Genomic DNA, 21,452 nt, shown 5'->3' on the forward strand with positions numbered 1-21,452 from the left:
AAACCTCTTGACATTAATTTTTATTATTTCCGAGTTATTTCGCGTTGTAAAAAGCGGAGCTGTCTCAAACACGACCGCACTGTTTGACAGCTGTCACAAATCTAAGATGTCCGCCGTGAGACGTGAATTTTGCTTAATATCCTTGAAATTGTCTAATTATTGTGCTTATTTCAAGATGTTGATTTATTTTCTTATAAAAGTTTAAACTTTGAGTTAAAAAATTAAGGCCTGTGTAAGTCGTAGAACATTTTCTTCGGGTTCGGACCTTTAAAGCGCGCCCACAGAAAATGTTTTAGGCTTTATAAAGGCCTTAATTTTCGCGAAAAACGTTCAAACTTATTTGATTGCAAAAATTAAGGCCTGTATAAGTCCTAGAACATTTTCTGTAGGCTCGTTTTGTAGGTCTTTTTGACGTTAAATGTAAAATATCTTGTAAAATATTCAGTTTTCGGTAATCTTACTTTAATACTTTTATAAACGGAATAATGAGACAAATCATAATTGATGTAAAAAAACACATAGCTGCTTTTAAGAAAAAGTACGCAGTTGCAAATTACATAAATTTTTTTTAAACAGTTATCTACAAAAATATACATATGCTTATCATACAAGAATATGCAATTAAAAATAATAGGTTCCATTTAAGAAATTAAAGGTGACCTCTATGTGATCTTCAAACGATTATCTATATACATACACTATATATAATATATATATATATAATAATATAGATAATCGTTTGAAAAACACAAAGAGATCACCTTCAATTTCTTAAATGGAACCTATTATTTTTAATTGCATATTCTTGTATGATAAGCATATGTATATCAATAATTGAGCTTTTGACATAACTGCATTTAATAATATTCATAATGAGATTTTACAAGGCATTTTTATGAATTTTGAGTGGGATGCGTACCTTAAAATACTGATTAGCGTTGCGTAGATGATCAGTCATACTTGTGCTATACAATTACGACATCTACAGTTTATTTATAGTTTTATTTATTTTATTGCAAACAACAATAGTTATTCGCTACATTAAAAAATAAACTATCTTTTGTTTGTTACATCAATTCTGTCGACAACAATTATAACATATGCACATATAGACTTTGACAAAAATAAAATTAGAGCAAGGTTCCTATATGAATGGAAGTATGTTGATTTTGTGTGGAACTGTACAGAGCAGAAACAAAAAGCGATAAATTCCGGCGATTATAATGCTAGCGCATGTTTCATATACGATGTAGACAAAGCAGGTAGGTTAAAGCTATTTGAAAAATTGATAATAATTTTGTATAAAAGCATAGATACTCTTACACAAGAACTTACAATATTTAAGGCTTATCTTGATCTGTTAGATTAATACTCTATATAGTTCTAATATTAATACTACAGAGAGTAAAGGTAAAAAGAAATATATAAACATAGATGTATCAAAGCTATGTGAACCTAGCACCCGACTTTTTAAAAATTAATTTTTTAAAACGGAAAATGATAGCATTTCGTTTGTAGTTGTTTGTAGTAACAATAATTTCGTTTGTAGTTTTATCAATTAATAAATAAAAAAAATTTTTTAAATGACTCGCACCCGACATTGAGATATCGCAAATCCATTTGCGCAGTCTTCTTTAGAATCGTTTGTAATTGTTTGTAGTGATTTTCCTTTTGTTTGTAGTTGAGCAGTTCAAAAGTTATAAACAATTGTTTATTCATCCAAGAGGTAAATTTGTCAATTTTTAAGATATCATTAATCCTCTTGCGCAGTCTTCTTTAGAATCGTTTGTAGTTGTTTGTAGTGATTTTCCTTTTGTTTGTAGTTGAGCAGTTCAAAAGTTAAAAACAATGTTTATAACTTTTGAACTGCTCAACTACAAACGAAAGGAAAATCACTACAAACAACTGCAAACGATTCTAAAGAAGACTGCGCAAGCGGATTTGCGATATCTCAATGTCGGGTGCGAGTCATTTAAAAAATTTTTTTTATTTATTAATTGATCAAACTACAAACGAAATTATTGTTACTACAAACAACTACAAACGAAATGCTATCATTTTCCGTTTTAAAAAATTAATTTTTTAAAAGTCGGGTGCTAGGTTCACATAGCTAAATGATTTTTATTGATCTTTATGGTCCTGGTATCGCAAACCTAAGTAGTAAGCCCAAAGATTGGTCAGCCTAATAGCACCTACGTAGTCGGAAGTATACGAATATGTTGAGAGCGGCCGCAAGGCAGAGACGCGTGTAAAAATATTTAAAATAAACGAAATTTATATAAAATGATCTTTATTGATCTTTACGGTACTTGTATCGCGAGTCTAAGTAGTAAGCCCAAAAATTGGTCAGCCTAATATGTTGAGAACGGACGCGAAGCGGAGACATACGTAAAATATTATTTTAAAAAACGAAATAAATATATATATATATATATATATACATATATAAAATAATCTTAATTGATCTTTACAGTCCTGCATCGCGACCGTAAGTAGTAAGCCCAAAGACTGGTCAATCTAATCGCAACTACGTGGTTGGTAATACGCGAATACATTGAGAGCGACCGCGAATCGGAGACACGTGTAAAATAATATTTTAAAAAAAGCGAAATATATATAAAATGATCTTTATTGATCTTTACGGTCCTTGTATCGCGAGCCTAAGTAGTAAGCCTAGAGACTGGTCAACCTAATACGTTGAGAACAGACACGAGACACGTGTGAAATATTATTTAAAAAAACGAAATATATAAAAAATGGAAGTGATCTTCATTGATCTTTACGGTCCTTGTATCGCGAGCCTAAGTAGTAAGCCCGGAGATTGGTCAGCCTAATCATACCTACGTATCGAAAGTTGCGAATACATTGAAAGCGAGGCGGAGAGGCGCCTGAAAATATTATTTAAAAAAACAAAACATATAAAATGATTTTTTATTAATCTTGACAGCTCTGCATCGCGAGCCTAAGTAGTAACTTCAGAGATTTGTCAGCCTAATCGCATCTACGTGGTCGAAAGTCGCGAATACATTGAAAGCGAGGCGGAAACGCGTGTGAAAATATTATTTTAAAAAGCGAAATATATAAAATGATTCTTTATTACTCTTTACGGTCCTGTATTGCAAGCCTAAGTAGTAAACCTAGAGACTGGTCAGTCTAATCGTACCTACGTGGTCAAAAGTCGCGAATACATTGAAAGCGAGGTGGAAACGCGTGTGAAAATATTATTTAAAAAAGCGAAATATATAAAATGATTCTTTATTAATCTTTACGGTCCTGTATCGCGAGCCTAAGTAGTAAGCCCAGAGACTGGTCGGTCTAATCGTACCTACGTGGTCGAAAGTCGCGAATACATTGAAAGTGAGGCGGAGACGCGCCTGAAAATATTATTTAAAAAAACAAAACATATAAAATAATTTTTTATTAATCTTGACAGCTCTGCATCGCGAGCCTAAATAATAAGCCCAGAGACTGGTCGGTCTAATCGTACCTACGTGGTCGAAAGTCGCGAATACATTGAAAGCGAGGCGGAGACGCGCCTGAAAATATTATTTAAAAAAACAAAACATATAAAATAATTTTTTATTAATCTTGACAGCTCTGCATCGCGAGCCTAAATAGTAAGCCCAGAGACTGGTCGGTCTAATCGTACCTACGTGGTCGAAAGTCGCGAATACATTGAAAGCGAGGCGGAGACGCGCCTGAAAATATTATTTAAAAAAACAAAACATAAAATGATTTTTTATTAATCTTTACGGTCCTGTATCGCGAGCTTAAGTAACAAGTCCAGAGACTGGTCAGCCTAATCGCAACATTAACCAATTGTTTATAACTTTTGAACCGCTCAACTATAAATGAAAGGAAAATCACTACAAACAACTACAAACGATTCTAAAGAAGACTGCGCAAGCGGATTTGCGATATCTTTAAAATTAACAAATTTACCTCTTGGACGAATAAACAATTGTTTATAACTTTTGAACCGCTCAACTACAAACGAAAGGAAAATCACTACAAACAACTACAAACGATTTTAAAGAAGACTGCGCAAGCGGATTTGCGATATCTCAATGTCGGGTGCGAGTCAATTAAAAAATTTTTTTTATTTATTAATTGATAAAACAAAATTATTGTTACTACAAACAACTACAAACGAAATGCTATCATTTTCTGTTTTAAAAAATTAATTTTTTAAAAGTCGGGTGCTAGGTTCACATAGCTATGTATCAATCCTTATTTTTTGAATTATAATGTAACAAGTTAAGAAGAATGAAGTAATCGCTTTCCATTTTATGATGTAGATCACAAGATAATTATTAATACATATTATAACTTTCTCGCCTAAGTTATAAATAATAAAATATATGTAACGTTTTGCAATTATACCTTGAAATAGCGCATGAACTTCTATGGACTTCCTCTCTTTACAAAGAGCAAGTTTTCTTATAAACAATAATTCTCGTAGATGATATTTGTTTCTGGGTATAAAACCAAGGTTTCACCAGTTGGCGTGATGACCATATTCAAATTGGGATTGGTGGTCTAATGAATGCCTTACAGGTTTTTACCGAATCCGTGTAAGTATTAATCTTTCATCTAAGCAACAATTTATACTTTACATATAGCTGTTCTATATTGAAAATAATTAAGAATTTATTATGCCTTATATATTTCAAATTCGTATCTGGATAATGAAAGTTGTTTATATGATAATAATATTTTTTTTAATTTCATTTTTCTCAGATTAAATGTAATTATCTCTTCATTGTACAATCCGGAAAATACAGAGATAGAGAAGAAATTTGCCCTGCGCGACTATTGATTTTGGACTTATCAACCGATGAGTTGATTAAAAATATTACTATTCCATCTGATATCGCTAATAACAAAAATAGTTCTGGATTGTTGTTGACATTTTTTATTTATACCGAAAAAAATAATTGTGATAACATAACAAATACTTCGATTGTTAGTATATTTTCTTATATGTATATAGATAACGCATTTTTAATATGATGGTATTATACTCTTCATTCTGTATACTAATGCAATTATTATTGAGACGCACGTCATATCTTTAGATTTATTCAATATGTATTATATTATTCAAATCATGGTTTAGATGTACATTACTGATACGGAAGGTTATGGCTTAATAATATACGACGCGAAAACTTCCACATTCTGTAGAATCGAATCTAATTTTATGAAACCGACGGATACAATTTTCGTCACAAAGGATGAAACTTTCAATTTAACAGTGGGTATTTACGGCCTAACAATTATTAATGAAGGCAAGTAAATTTTTTAAAGAAGATTATTACAATTGTTATACATATAAGCATATCATATGATAAATGTTATATATTTTCAACCGATTATATATAACATTAGATAATTTTAAATTCGAGGATTACTTACTATATTAATATATATACGTTTTATGTATTACAACTTGATAATAATCCATAAAAAAACATAAAAAACTTTCTTGCAATAATTGATAGTATTTTGCTCATCTCTACACGACTCTTAATATTTCTCTCACGAATATTTTAGATCTATACTTTGCTGTTGTATCGGGGAAGAACATTTATAAGATAAAGAGATCAAAGTTACAATGTCCACTAAGTATAGACGAAGCTGATAAAGCTATTGAAGTAGTCGCTACACTATCAGGCCAAGTAAGCGTATTAGCGTCCGAAAACTGTGCAATATTTTTTGTTAACCGGAAGGTTCGGTTTTGTGCGCGGACAGTTCTAAAAAAATTAACTCCAATAACACGGTAAGACATTCAAATGCGATTCTTTTTTGCATATCATCTGATAACGATTATTTAAAATACTTGAGCTTTACTAACGATTATGATTTTCTCTATCTATTGCTAACAATAGATTGTTTATATGATTATATTTTAATTACTATAAAATTAAATAATTATTTTTAAGGTGACTCTCGTGCAAGATACTAAAAAACTGATACTTCAAGGTGCATTAAAAGTGCAAGGTAATGAATTACTAGACATGGTAGATAATTATCCAGATTTTGTTATGAGTACATCAGATATAAAGAAGATAAATTATCACATCTTTGTGATGAATATAACGGAAATACAAAGCGAGACCAAATGTTTTGCTTCTTGCCCTTACTGCACGATATAGGCATTGATATGGAATATTGCAGAAATATTGTTTTGCAAGATTGAAATATTGCATGCAATATTCCTGAAAGTTTGCAATAATATAGATAAGTCCGCTCTCAAACTATATATATATTGTGCAACATTTCTGCAATGATGCTGATTGTGTCATATAACAAATATTGCAGCAATATTGTGCAATTATTATAAATTTCATATTTTATTGGAGACATTGCAAAATATTATTGCTATATTATAATTGACTAAAACTTAAATACAAAATAGATAGCGCATCGCGCAGTAAATAAAGAAACTATTACAAGATAAATGATTGCATTATAATATAGCAATAATATTTTGCAATGTCTCCAATAAAATATGAAACTTGTAATAGTTGCACAATATTGCTGCAATATTTGTTATATGACGCAATATTAAAATATTTATGCAATATTTTAGCAATATTTCGTGCTGTAAGCAAAAACGTCGGCATTTTATTTATATTCTAATATTAAGATAGACATTTTAATATAGAGGATATTAAATGGCGATTTATGGCATCCAAAAAAGATCTACATTTTCAGAATTTAGATCTATAAATATAACACACCATTTGGATCTAAATGTGATCCAAAATATTTGTGAATATAATAGTGTTATATTTGTAACACTAAATTAAGTATAAAATATGCGTTTTCGAGAATCAATAAAATAGAGCGTAACAAATGCGAATAATAGATACGAAAATTATTTCAACAGACACATATGGCATAAATTTAACGCCCGCAGTCTAGTCGACAGGCGATATTATAAGCATAGCAATCTCGCCGTTTTGATTCACCGTTCTTTCTTTTTCCTTCATATTTTTCCGAGCACGGGCCAAAGGCGATATACTATACCCTATCAATGTCAAACACGAAGAGTAAAATTCTTGAGATTGCGAATCGACACATTATCGAAAAAGTGGAAATTCTGCGCTGAGTTCACAAAAATGCGAATATAGGTACTTCTCGTATCACAGGTTATCCATTTCTGTATGCCAATTATAAACCATGTTACATTAGATATATATAAGATTATTTACTGATCTTTTATTTTAAAAATGTAGTATTATTAACGACTAAACATAACTGACAATGAATTGTAAGAATAATTCCAATAAAAAATGATAATACGACTGCGCAATAAATGCACATTTACATTGTTTAACCACTGAAAACAAGTTCTGAAATTAAAAACATGCTTATAACTCTTTATTTGGACGAATAAACTATATTTAAGATTTATATTCAAGATTTATATTTATGAGAAAATAAAAAAGAAAACGGTTGTTTATCATACATAAACTTTAAAGCAAACAATATTTTCTTCTATGTATAATTAACAGATATATTAAAATAAGCGCTGAAATTTTATATTTGTTTTCTTTTTTTTAGATTATTCTATATAGTAAAGACTAATAAAATAATAACTGTTTTATTAACATATATTCAATATATCATGCACTAATGACAGTTGTATAAGCGTTTGATTTATTTAATATTCTAATAAATATATATGAGTATGACATTTTGTATGCATTAAAAATATATACATAACAAAACATCGATCTAGATTATATCTAGTCAATTATCAAGTCAGTTTAAATTCTTTTCCTTTATAACGTCTTCGAAATATGTAAACAGAACGAAAAGTATTTGCAAACAAAAAAAAAAGAAAAATAGACATAGTTGAGCACCATTTCCGTAAACGAAGGTAAAGCAGGATGAGAGTCAAGTACAATATGTTCACCGGATTTTACGAGGCTGGGACGGGAAAGGGAAGTAAAAGCGCGCGAACGCAAAAGAAAGAGCGAGTGAATGGATCGTACTCTTCTACATCTTTCGCGAAGAACTCATGAATCATGACACCGAGGAAGTAAAGCTTTTCATTCGTTATCAGCTTGGCAATAAAACTCTTGCCTCCTTCTAATAGACACGACACTCCGTCGTCCTATCGTCTTCGATCCTTTCGCAACCCAGATTCTTCTCTCGACGTTCACCACAAACGAGAGCATGAGTTCGATTCATGTTAGATAGTAATAGCTTTAACCTGAAATATCTTTATATCTGTCTTTGATTGAGTTACTGGATTTTTTTTTATTATCTATCTGATGATAATGTGTAGTATTAAAGATATATATTTAAATTACGTGAAAATATTTTAATGTGAAAATTCTAACGCAATAAAATTTTTTTTTTTTAGAATTATTAAATTATTTTTAACTTCTAAATATGTACATATGATATTTTGTTTAATTACTCTTTTCTTTATTCTAAATAAATAATACACAGAATTTTCTTCAAGAAATGCAGTAGTTTGGGGAGACAATCTTTTTACTTTATTTTTTTATATATTTTTTTAAATTTGTATTATATGTATGATGTTATGTAGATCATTATTTATTTATATTCGCTTACTCTCTGTCTGCGTTATAGATGTGTTAATTAATGTTAATTAACTTTAAATTAAAATTAAATTAAAAGCACTAAATTAATAAATAATTTAATAAATCCATTTATTTTAGGAAAATAATTTATTTTGTGAAAGTTTTAACGCGCAATATAATAAATATAAATAAATATATATTTATCTATATTTTATATCTATATTCTCTACATATTTTTTCTTGCATATCGATGAGAAAGTGTTTAAGGTGTCAATTCTGCACCATTACTAATATCTAGATAATTATATGGATTATAGTCAAGTTACAAATAATCAGCTTAAAATCCTCTGACCAAATAGTTAAAAATGTCAATATCACACATCTCTCTTCCTTGTTCCGTTGCAAATCCAATAATCTTAATTAAAAGTGGCAATAATATTATCTACAAGGCTCATTCGCCATCCGTGTCGTATTCATCGGAGGACTTCTCTATCGCAAATGACATAATTCAATTAAGCAATCCGAGAGATATAACAAGCGCGAACGATATTAAAGGCAATTCTCCGGTTTGCAACATGCATTAACGTATCGGCAATATAGTTCGTTAATTTCTTCTCGATCAATGTCCAACTCTTGTATTCTGCATTTGTAAAGAGAAAGGATTATTCGGTGACCTCGAGGGAAATTGAATTTAAGAAAACGATCAACGATTCAAATACGATCTATTCAATTACCAATTGACTTTGGGAGTATAAGTTGCGTCGATTTTATTATTATTTAACATCATGCAAAAATAGTATATGATTTATGACATTATATGCATATATTAATTGATACTTATATTCACATTTGTGATTTACATTTATGATATATATGTTCAGAAAATATATAAATTCTAGCCAAGAAGAGAAAAAAAAGAAAGAGCTATGAAAAATATGCTGTCTTGGGGGGGGGGGGGCGCATTTAAATAAATTATGCAATATAAGAAGTTGAAATAAAATGGACTGTGTTAACCACAGAAATAGGCTCTCTAATGTAAATAATACTATAATAGAAATAAATTAGTATTACTGTAAAACAAAAGGCAGGGAAAAAATAAAGATATATATGTGAAATATATATGTACAAAAAAATATAGGAAACGTGAACTGCTTTTTATAAAATTATTATTGAATCTACTTAATCTCAATTTATTTTTGTTATCATTATCAACGTATTCTCTTAAATTGAATGAATAAAAATGTCATTAAAGCAGCGACAAGATTTCATAGCTCAGTTTTATTAATCTTTAGGGAAAACATTCACACTTTTCTTTTCTGTTTTATATTTCACTAATTATGACAGTAAAATTTCACTAAAAAATTAATCACTCACTAACTTATTCTCTCTATATTTTACTGTTTGCAGTGGTATACTTATCACTGAAACTGCTATCAGTAAAAATACACTGATTCCATTTAAGAGAGTATAATAGTATAATCTATTATTTTTCACATACTACATATTTTGCAAACCTACCTAGAAAAAATAATTGATTATTTTCTTAATACACATATATATATATTGTTCTAGATTCTAGACTTATTTTATTTTCACCAGCCATATACTTATATATTCACCCATTCAGTTGCTATTCGAAGAAACATCTACTGTGTTCTAGTTATTTATTCCATATATCCTGACTTTCTTGAGATTCAACCTCTTTCTCGCTATCGGTTTCTCGCGCTTTATCGATCGCCACGTTCATCCCGCGAGAGGAAAAAGCGAGAAAACTTAGGCGAGAACGACGAAAAAGTTTTGCCGTTACAATATATAAAAGTTTCACGTGCGACGAAGAAGAAGAAACGAAGCAAAGATCCTCCTTTCTCTCAACAAACGAAACGTTCGCAACGAGACGCGCAAGCAGTTGCAATTGCACCGCATACGAAAATTCGAAATACACTCGACTGCATTTCTTTCTCTCTCCCTCTCTCTCGCGTCCATCTCGTTGTTCTCCACAAATGCATTCGCGTCGCAGTGGTAATCGAATTCCACGGATTCGCAATTATTTCGAAAGTTCACGACCGACGGTAGGTTTAACGACCCGTACGTGATAACGACAGGCGTGCTCTGGAAATCCGCGACGACTCGGCGTCCGGCACCAGATGTATTTCCGGCGTACGTGAGATCCGCCCTGATCACAGAGAACCCTCAAATTAACCAGCCTTAAGTCCAAGATTTTTTAAGAAAAAATTCAGATAAAAACATTTTGTATATACCACATTTAAGAATTTATACATTTCTCTTCTATTTAAAAAATTAGATTGCACGTGAATATACCTATGTATTTACATATTAACAAACAGTGTGTATATAGACAGATTAAAATAAATTTTAAAAGATTTAATTTTAAAACATTTGATATCTAATTATCAACATCAGAAATTATAGTTTTTTTTAAATTTTTTTTTTAATTTTAATGAGGGAACTCAAAATTTCTCTTTAAATTTAATCGTTTGAGCTTCGATTATTTAAATTTAACACATCAAAGTACTAAAATATTTATGATGCATTCGGTGGTCTTTTGCATCATCTTGTGCATATCTGTTATTGATTGCAATTTGTGTACTCATTTATAAGCTTTGATGACTTACGGATTATATCGGATTTTTAAATTTCTTGTTCACTTCAATTCACGTTGGTATTTTCGACGAATGTCAAATTTGCTTCTATCGATATTTTGAAAGCCTTATTGTTCTCTTTCTTTCAGTACAACTAAAAATACATTTTGCGGAATGCGATTTGCGGAAAACGTACGAAATCATTCAATAACATGAACATATTGCTTGCGAACGTATTACTTATCGATTTATCACCGTTCGAAAGTGTAATTGACATATGGATCATAATTATTGTAATATTGGAGCGAATAATAATAGTAATTATTGAGCAAATAATTTTATAAATTAATAACGCAATCGTAAAACATTCGTGAGTCGGTCAATATAGGTATATGTATCTATATACATATATGCATAATAAAATATAAATTTTTGAACATTGTCAATTTTTTGTGTTTTACTAAATTTTGTTTCTGATCTTTCAATATTATATTATTGTGTTTAAAATATTTTTTTTGTTGATTGTAATCAGTCTGACCATAAGCTTTGAGTTCTCGCGGATCATATCAAACTTTTAATCTTTTTGCTCGGCGTTCATTCGTGATTTTTGGTGAATGGCAAATCTACTCCTGTCGATATTTCAAAAGTCTTTACTCTTCTTTCCCACTCACATCTAGTTCGTCCAACGAAATACAGGATGCAAATAAAAATAAATATCGCAGAACATTTCGCAGAAACGAAATCAATCGATAACTAGTAAGAGCAAATATTATTCATTTAAAATATTTCTGACAAATATTACACAGTAGTGTTTATGTTTATTTAATATTTTTCAAACAATATATTTTGTTTCATTCATTAAAATTCCTCAATGTATAGCAAAAACTATATTTTAAAGAATAATTTCTTCATTTTAGATAAAAGCTTTTCTCAACAACAATCAAATATTTACAACTACAAACTTCATTCTATTCGATTTCTACTGTAGAAAAAAAATTAAGCAATCAAAATTTCTCTTGCATATCTGAACTGTCCTGAATCTGTTTTCCGATTATTATAAATATTAAAAATAGAAATACTTTCAACAAAGGTATAAACTTTTCCATGTAACATATCCGCTGTTACAAATAATTTTTCAAGACATTTAAAACGAAAGCTAGAAACGTTTTAAATATTTGTCGTTTACGCGTCCTAAATATATTATATATTATATATTGCAATGTCTTTTAGTTTTAAATATTTTTACAGATTTATGTATAACTAATCTTTTTTTTTCGATAAAAATTTAATAGCACGTCATTATCAGATATTATATTGCTCAACCGCTAGAGATCTGGTGTTCTAGAGATCTGTATGTTCAAAGACACGTATTTCGAAAGAGAGAATTTTTCTTACGTTACTGCGAAGAAGAAATGATGCAATAACGCGATGCCGCGAACATATTATTATCTTCGTTACAATGGCGATATCGCCCGCGGCGAGAACCTATTGCCCTTAATATATCGACACGAGAGGCGATCAATAATTCGCCATGGTAGACGTTAAATCACCTGCTCGTAGTTCGACCGTTTTTTTTTTTGTTTCGCAAGGCCGTTGCACTGCAGATTAAATATTGCAGCGACAGTGCATCGTGAAATCGCCAGATTTAATAATGCCCGTTTGCATTTCAGCTTATTAAATGTCAACGCCGATATCTCGGTAGTCAACAGATATATATTATCTATTTGATCGAACAGAACGAGAGAAAGTACGGCTTATGACGTCAGATGATACAGATAAGGTGCACAATAATTCTTTCGAAATAATGACGATAATAAATAATTAAGCGCATATTTCAGTGCGAAGAAAATTGCTTAAATAAATGACTTTTATAATTATTTTTTAAATCATTATCTTTACAATTCTTTGTGCGAGATGAAGCTTACTTTTTGTGTATACATATATAAATGCTTTTCTATAAATAATATCAAGATTTTAATTATAACGGATTAAGTCAAACTTTACTGATCGCGCATCCCGATTTTATTAATCTCTCGTCTTGAACTTCGCAAAAGATAGACATAGAGTGTAAGATAGAGTAACGTTAATGCGACCCGACTGCAACGATGCAAAATAACGCAAGTTGCTCCGTTTAAGAACGACCTTCCGAACCGCGCTTCCCTATCTCGTATCGCGTCTAATCGGATTAAGGTAAGTTCTCCGGGTGCCTTCCTTTAAGTTCCGGTTAACTTTCCACGGGAATATCCGTGACGCTTGAACGATCTGAACGCTTCAGCAACATAGCGGTTACATCGGAGCTTGCTTCTAACATGATACAGTACCATTTATTTTCTTCTACAATTTCCTAATTTTTCTTTTATAAATCTTGATTTTTTTATAATTGCATCAAGTATTCCAAAAAAAAAAATTTATGTTATAAAAAAGAAAGAATTCTAATTTCTTTATAGTAAGTATAATATTATATTTTATATATACATATATTGTATATAAAACCTAATGACAATTAAATATATTAATAATTGCTTATTATAACAAAAGTAAAATTACGAGTAGAAAACAATCTAAATACAATTTCCTAATTTTTCTTTTATAAATCTTGATTTTTTTATAATTACATCAATTATTCAAAAAAAAAATATATGCTATAAAAGAGAAAGAATTCTAATTTCTTTATAAGTATAATATTATATTTTATATATACACATATATTGTATATATAAAACCTAATGACAATTAAATATATTAATAATTGCTTATTATAACAAAAGTAAAATTATGAGTAGAAAACAATCTAAATATTCTTGATCACTTGAAACTTGTTGAAATACTCTCTTCTTCGGAAAAAGGAAAAGACTAGAAGATTAAATTTTTTTCAATATATTGAACATTGATCTGATTGATCCGAGAGAGCAAGAACACATCTCCAATATATATCCGTTCGCTTCTATAATTTTTATACATCATTTCCGAACAGCAAAATGAGTCGATTTACAAATGCGTTGCAAATTTGCGCCGTGCTCGAATATATACATGTCGATAGAGGGATTATCATTGATTTGCGGTCGGCAAATTTGCGGGGGCCTCGGCCACCGAGGCGTAAATTTGCAACGGATTAATCGCGATGAGTGAAACGTGCATTAAAACGCACGCGCGCGAACAATACTTCTCGAATAATTACCATTTGTTCATTATTTTCTTTCTCCCTTGCGCGAAACATACAATGCGGAAAATAATCGTGCCGGATAGTAAATATTCTCGGGCTCGCTGAAATAATTTAAGTCCTGATTAACAATGTTATTTCGCCAGCTAGACCGAATGATTTGCCAGCAATATTTTTAGCGTATGGCCAGGAGTTTTCTGTAACTATATATTCACGTCTGTAAACTCGCAACGTCTGTTTCAATTCTCACACTTTTGATTTTGTGATATCGCAATTCTTCTTTTTTTTCATTTTAAGTCAAATGTAAAAACACGAGAATTTCTGCCACAGTCGACAGAAATGGTTATTAACACAATTTGTTTTTAATCCACTTTATGACGATAATAGTATTACGTTGTTATCCATTATGTTTATATGTACATATACATATGTCAAACTTGGATAGAGGTCAAAATAGACGGATGGATAGAGTCGATCGAAATTGGTTGAAAAAATTAAATGTTAAGAGAGAAGAATGTTTAATTAACATTAACATATTGACATAAGTTAGCGACAAAGGGATATTATTATCTATACTGTAAAATAGCAACTATGTGATACGCGGTTATGGACAACATCAAAATTCCGTCAATGTCAAACATCGCAGCCGACAGCGGTATTCACCAGTGGTATTCGACGTATTAAACCATACGTGTTAAACCGTGTAGCGGTCGCAAACCACGGGCTCGTGAATTATTCCAGGCTCGACGTGCACAAATACGGACGAGTCAAATATCCTTGTCGCCGGCAATTTGTATAGTCTTGATACTCCGACGGGACGCTTATAAGACGCCTGGAATTTTCGTCGCGAAACAATGTCTGTCGCTGTCACTTTCGGTGGCGCATTTTATTACGTTCAGAAATGTCCCGGCAAATGGACGTAAATCTCACTGATTTTCGCCGAGAGACACCGCCGAGGGATTTGTATTACGACTGTCGGAGAATCAAGAAACACGCCACACCGACAAATTAGTATTAACATGAGCCGCCACGAGCTAGAACCGAGAGATACCAAGCGGGTCTTTTTTCTTAACGCAGAGAGACACGATGTCGATGAAACAATTGACACATTGGCAGAGTCATTCGACAAAATTTAATTCAATAAAAGTCTGTTTTTGTTCATTGTCGTTTTGGAGCGCAATAGTGTCCCTTCTCATCGGCAAAAAAACGAGAATATAAAATATATAATTTATATAACAATAATTTATATACAATATTTAATTTTACAAATTTTTTTCTACATAAATATATTTTTTTAATAGAGAAATTGTATTATATATGACAGTACTATCATATATAATTGATTGCATTTTTTATTTATTTTATACATTTATAAATGAATGAGACACACCAATAACATGCCAAAATTATCAATGTCTTTCATAGTATTTACCTTGCTGAACGATACGTACGACAAAATATTTAATAGTTTGCATTTCGTTTACTGCTTGACTGCTAGAGTTCAATTTTGCACGCAACCCAAAACGCGATTCCCGGAGTACATCACCTTCGGATTGTTCTGTGCACACAAAGGATACGTATCTTATCTGGCAGATTGTAAATCGCACCCGCGACGAGTCGCGAATATTCATGCAGTGTCGCCGTGCGATTTGCATTTATCGTGTCCCAGTCGCGAATTATTAACGCAAATCCTGTCAGGCATCTGCCGATCGATAAGCGAATTCTCTCCTCCCGGCGCTTACATATCTCGGGAATTTCCCGGGTGTTTAGCCCTTCAAGTTCCACGAAGAATCGACACCGGACATCCTACGGGAGGAAATACAATAGTTTTATCGCCCTCGAGAAATCGGGCAGCGCTAACCCGATTCAGCCAAAATTTTACGACGCCATTTCCTATCGACCATTAACGTTAGTGAAGCACGATTGTGAAGCTCGATCTTTTTCTTTATACTTTTTCTTCCCGTTTCTATATTATAAACCTATGACACTCTATAATGACAAATTTAAGGTGACAAACATAAAATATTTAATCACTTATCGAAATTTTTCCTTTTTCTCACATCAAAAGTTAATATTTAAAACTAAATATCTCAACTACATTAAATATCTCTTTAAGTATAATTATTATTATTAACATTTCAAATATTTGAGTTTAAATAAAAATTTTTAATTATAGAAAATTTTCAATTATGGAAGATATAATTAAATAATTTTAAAAATTTATTTAAAATTTAATTAATTAAAACCATAAAAATTTTAACACAGACAACGTTATTAATTGTTAACTAATTATTATAAGTTATTTATTATAGCTTGATAAAAGAGACTTTATCAATCAGTAGGATTTGTCGAAAATTTCTTTATAATAATAAATTAATATGCTTCATATAGCCACATAATTGACAAAGGTTTTGATTATGATAGTAACTTTTCATGCACACGATGTGTAGAAGCATGTGATTTCAATCTAAATTAAATATAGAGATTATTTCGATCTATTATGTATTGTTAGAGATCATCATCGACTACTATTCACTAGTTTCGTTCCATTAAATTAAAACATGAAATATTAATTAATGCTGATCGCATTTAAAATTTATAATTACATACGCATCAAATTCTAATTAACTTAGGAATGATGGTAATTATCCTAACGCCGCAAATCGACGCCATTAATCAATAATAAATTTATTAACTTATTAAATCACGATAATATCAAATAATTTCTCTTCGCAGAAGTTCGCGAACTAAAATTTAACTCGTAGAGGTGTAAAATGCGCGTTCGTTGATTATATAAAATTTCGTTGAGCGAGGCAAGAGGATATAAAGTTGGTGAAAATGTTACAGCGAAAGAAATAGCACCGATTTCTTTCTTTCTTTGTTCTTGCCGAGAAAACGTGCAAGGCTAATAATTTCTAAATCTTACGACTTGAACAACTTGGTAGAACTAACTATTTATCATCTCGGACATTCGAAATAGGAACAAAAAAGCTTCAAAGGATAAGGGGAGAGCGACCGAAGGAGAACAGCTAAGACACTAGCGAAAGTAGAGATAATGCTCAACATATGCGTCTCTGGTATGAAATATGGATCAAAAAAATTTAAGAAAATTTTATAGCATCATTTTTTTCGGCAATCCGACCTAATCACATATACCAATTGCATTTTTTTAGAATGTTATATAATACGCGCTATTTTTATTTTGCCGTAATGCGGAGTGCATTTTCGCTTGGCTGGTTTGAAGCGGAGCTGCATAAAGCTACTTCAACGCTGAAATCAATCCGATCAATATAGGTCTCGTTCGCGGTTGCGTAATTCGAGATGGGTCCTCCACGGTTTGTGATGTAGACCTGAGTAAATCCGGTTCTGTAATCTGGGTTAGCATGTAAAATATCAAGATAAATGTTTGGCCAGTAGATTTAGCAAATTTGCGCAAAAAAAATATTTTCCAGGCAATGTCAAAGAACGGAGATATCAAAATATTCGCGCTTTGAAACGGAACAAATTTAATCATACTTGATGTCGCATACATATAATAAATTAATGTTTTCTTATTTCTAGCAAATTTCTTTCGTCTTATTTTATAGAAATCGGTTTAATTTTAACAAAAAAATTTCAAATTAGTTATGTATATATATACCAGGTGTTCCATTTTAAAGGACTCACTCAAATATCTCATTGTCAGAAACACTGCGTTAAATCGAAAAATGTTTCCTACAAAAGTTGTAGGGTTTCGAGGGGGACATAACATAGTAATATTCATTTGACCTTGGGCGGCGTCTCCAAGGTTAGTGAAGGTTAATCTTAAGTGAAGGTGAGAATGAATTTTGAAGAAAATAAAAAAATGCTCAGATAAAAGTTGTTCAAATTAATTAGTAGAAAAAGATGTTATAATAAAAAATATGGGTTTCCATTTAAAAAATTTATTCTTACCTTCACTTGACCTTGGAGACGTCGCCCAAGGTCATATGAATATTACTATGTTATGTCCCCCTCGAAACCCTATAACTTTTGTAAGAAACATTTTTTGATTTAACGCAGTGTTTCTGAGATATTTGAGTGGGTCCTTTAAAATGGGACACCCGATATATATAATAAATAATTAACAATATTTTTTAAACAAATTTAAATTGTTTCGGAAATGATTATCTAATTTTCATGTACGACCAAAAACATATATGAGAAATTCAATACAAATTTATTATTAAACTTGCCAACATTTTTTTTATTTTTGCATTTAGAGATATCTCTTTCCTAATTGTATCTAAACGGATCAGTATTTGCATAAGTGTTTGTAGCACTTCTAACTATCCGAATGTGTAAAATTCCATCTAACTCACTTGTCGCGCAAAGCAAGTCTACTAAAAATTGATCGCAACTCGATCACCTTTCTACGATATATTCTATGGAAATTAAGTTGCAGCGCGATGTCGTCGCTGTGTGATACAAGTAACATGGACGCGGACGGCGTAGTCCTTTGGCGAGACAGATTAACATTGTCGATACATCGTCGATGTCGATCAACGTCCGTGACACAGGAACGCATTTGTCGTAGGTATATTAGTGGGATAGTGCACGACCATCGATATAGTTTCATATAGGTTACAAGATATAATTAGTAACAAGGATAACACATTAGACGGATGAAATATTTGGATAATGTATGACCAACGAATTCATATTTTAATAATCAATTCGATACTTTATATACAATATCAGTATTTTTTAGAAAATATATATCAAAGTGTTTGTTTAAAGCTTTCAAATTGTGTTTCAAAATATTTAAAAAATTTTTATATCAAAAATTAAGAAATCCCAAAGTATTGATAAACGTATTATACATGCCAATTATTAAAATGTTAATTAACTTTGAAGTCTATAATTTTGATTATATTTGAGTATATAACACTAATATATGGCTAGTCTTCATCTGTTAATTAAAATGAAGAGGAGTCGTTTATCCTGAACCTTTGATCGATAATTTTATAAACGTAATTAATTATTACGAATAGTATGCACATTTTTTATTAACGACATTTTCAAAAGTCTCATTTTATTATTTTGTTACTTTGAAACATTTGATAATGCCATTGATGATATCGATATACATATATATATATTATATTGCATGATCGGTATCAATTAGCAATCACTCTATTAGTTTACACACATATTAGTATCAAATTTCGAAATCAAATATCCTACATTTCTATATTAATGCGATTTTCCTGAATGAATGTTTGATAAGTGAATTAAATCAAAATCAGTGTCATGTATATATTAAATTGATTCCATCACTAATAATTGTAACTACGATCGATATCGCAGTAGCGCGTATATCAACCATAAGTCTGGCAAAGAAATGCATAGAGTCTACATCTACGAATATGGAACTTAGAGAGAGCCGCAAGCGAGAGGCTCGTTAGAAATCCCTTTATTTTCCATTATACTCCTTATCCGTCTTTTGTTCTCTCTTCTGCAATGACCCTCATCCTCCGTTTCTCCTTTGAGTTAATAACGACGAACATATATATCCACATTAGATAGCTCTGCTGCTTCGAGTGCAGCAAAGTTGAGCGTGTTGCGAGTAAGCTTCCCTTGTTCTCCATTATTACCAACGAGAAACCTATTAAAAACCGCTAGTTTTACGAGAGTTTGCATAGTTTGAGAGCTTCATCGCGCACGCAAATGTCTTCTCAGCAAATATTGTGATTAGAATAAAAAAATTATAGGTCAAACCAGGTTTTGCATACGAAATGCTGGGATAATTAGAAGTGCAAGTATTTGGCAGACATTAAATATGTAAAACAAACGTGTAAAAGTATACATAAAAGTTTTGAAAGTATTAGCTGCATTGTGTGAATATAATAAATATTATTATTTGACATGAAACATATATAATCACAGAGGGAAAGAGGATAGTTACGAGTCTTCTTTAAGAATATCTCATCAATATTGCCATATTTATAATCGCGGTTATAGACTACTGTAAAATTAAGTTATTATGTTATACCGATAACTGTACTATAAAATGTGAAATACGCTATACTGTATAAAGATATTAGAGAGAATGGAGAGTTTATAAATGGGTTTATAAATTTACAAATAACTTTACACAATATTTATTAGTTACTACAGTTTCTCTTGTGCTAAATAAATTTGTATACGTATATAAAAATATTATTATATAAAAATAAAATCCCATACAACACAGCACTAAAAATTAAAGCACACACATATCGTATTAAAGTTTCAATATTGTCGAAAATAAAAGACAATTTGTCCGCGACTAAATCGGAGATCTTTGTTTTCCGCAAAATAGCACAACAAAAATGCAATAAATGCATCGGATAGAAAAGAGGATAAAAGATGAAAGGCAGATGCTGGCGCATGAAACGAGAGCGGATGAATTGATTCGTTCATCCGACGCGATACTTAATCGATTATCGAAATAATGTACGCCAGTCTCGGCGGCATGAAGAGCCTATTGCGGTGCATTCACTGCATTCGAGAAGCGTACTACTATTAATACGATTGCTCTTTTTTTTTCTTGTTACAGATCGGCCTCGTGAATGAACACGAGATGGACGTTTGAATCGAAACCGTCATGGCCCCGTTCCTATTGATCCTGCCGCTACTGGCATCATTGATACACCCGATCGGTAAGTGAGGCTCTTCTTCAATGTTCCGTTCTGCTGGAAAATGCAATGACGTCGGGATAAAAAGCGAAGCGCTGCGTCGTGAAATACGAATCTCTCTTACTTTCAGTGACGCTCTTTGAAAGTTGCACGTCCGGTTGACTAGAGTCGATAATTAATTGACATGTTAAACAAATTACCGTGATTAACGAGTGTCCTCGTTCGCGCGACTCGGATGATTTCTCGACCGAGATCGCGAAAAATGCAGCAAATTGTAATGTATACACCTTGCATTTATTTCTCTCGCGAGTTGTTGAGATGTAAATTTTTATCTAAAACAATGATATCTCCATATTACTAGTTTATTAAATTAGATAGCATCAATGAACAAGAACAATATCATATATATGATATGCACATATTATAATTCTAATATAAAAAGGACTTAAGCAGTTTTTCTCGTATTTATTAAAAAAATAATTTATTGTTT

The 21,452-nt window shown here is 31.2% G+C and overlaps 2 protein-coding genes across 6 annotated transcripts in view; both read left to right on the forward strand.

Moving 5' to 3' along the window:
• Window positions 1-21,452, forward strand: part of LOC145932590 (opioid-binding protein/cell adhesion molecule) — a 264,950-nt gene that overhangs the window by 193,898 nt on the left and 49,600 nt on the right. For all 3 annotated transcript variants that reach the window (XM_083031635.1, XM_083031634.1, XM_083031636.1), the window contains one exon: window positions 20,884-20,986. In XM_083031635.1, the coding sequence (XP_082887761.1) occupies window positions 20,932-20,986 (55 nt within the window). In that variant the 5' untranslated portion in view covers window positions 20,884-20,931. The remainder of the gene's footprint in view (window positions 1-20,883; window positions 20,987-21,452) is intronic.
• On the forward strand, window positions 1,021-7,265 carry LOC145932587 (major royal jelly protein 8-like). 3 transcript variants are annotated; one of them, XM_083031625.1, is made up of 6 exons: window positions 1,021-1,262; window positions 4,394-4,574; window positions 4,741-4,965; window positions 5,120-5,291; window positions 5,557-5,782; window positions 5,946-7,265. In XM_083031625.1, the coding sequence occupies exons 4-6, from the start codon at window positions 5,120-5,122 to the stop codon at window positions 5,947-5,949; spliced, it is 402 nt and encodes a 133-aa protein (XP_082887751.1). In that variant the 5' UTR covers window positions 1,021-1,262; window positions 4,394-4,574; window positions 4,741-4,965; the 3' UTR covers window positions 5,950-7,265. The 3 variants fall into 3 exon arrangements, with proteins under 3 accessions (XP_082887751.1, XP_082887750.1, XP_082887752.1); XM_083031624.1 differs by having other exon boundaries at window positions 4,463-4,574; XM_083031626.1 differs by lacking the exon at window positions 1,021-1,262 and adding an exon at window positions 3,999-4,074 and having other exon boundaries at window positions 4,463-4,574.

The sequence above is a fragment of the Prenolepis imparis genome, unplaced genomic scaffold (genome assembly GCF_030444845.1).
Source record: "Prenolepis imparis isolate NDT839.2.m4 unplaced genomic scaffold, iyPreImpa1.0 SCAF_2, whole genome shotgun sequence".
NCBI classification, from domain to species: domain Eukaryota; kingdom Metazoa; phylum Arthropoda; class Insecta; order Hymenoptera; family Formicidae; genus Prenolepis; species Prenolepis imparis.

Coding starts and splice junctions, on each gene's coding strand:
- LOC145932587 (XM_083031625.1), top strand. CDS start 5,120: ATGTACATTACTGATACGGAAGGTTATGGCTTAATAATATACGACGCG. Junction 5,292..5,556: donor CCTAACAATTATTAATGAAG/GCAAGTAAATTT, acceptor CGAATATTTTAG/ATCTATACTTTGCTGTTGTA.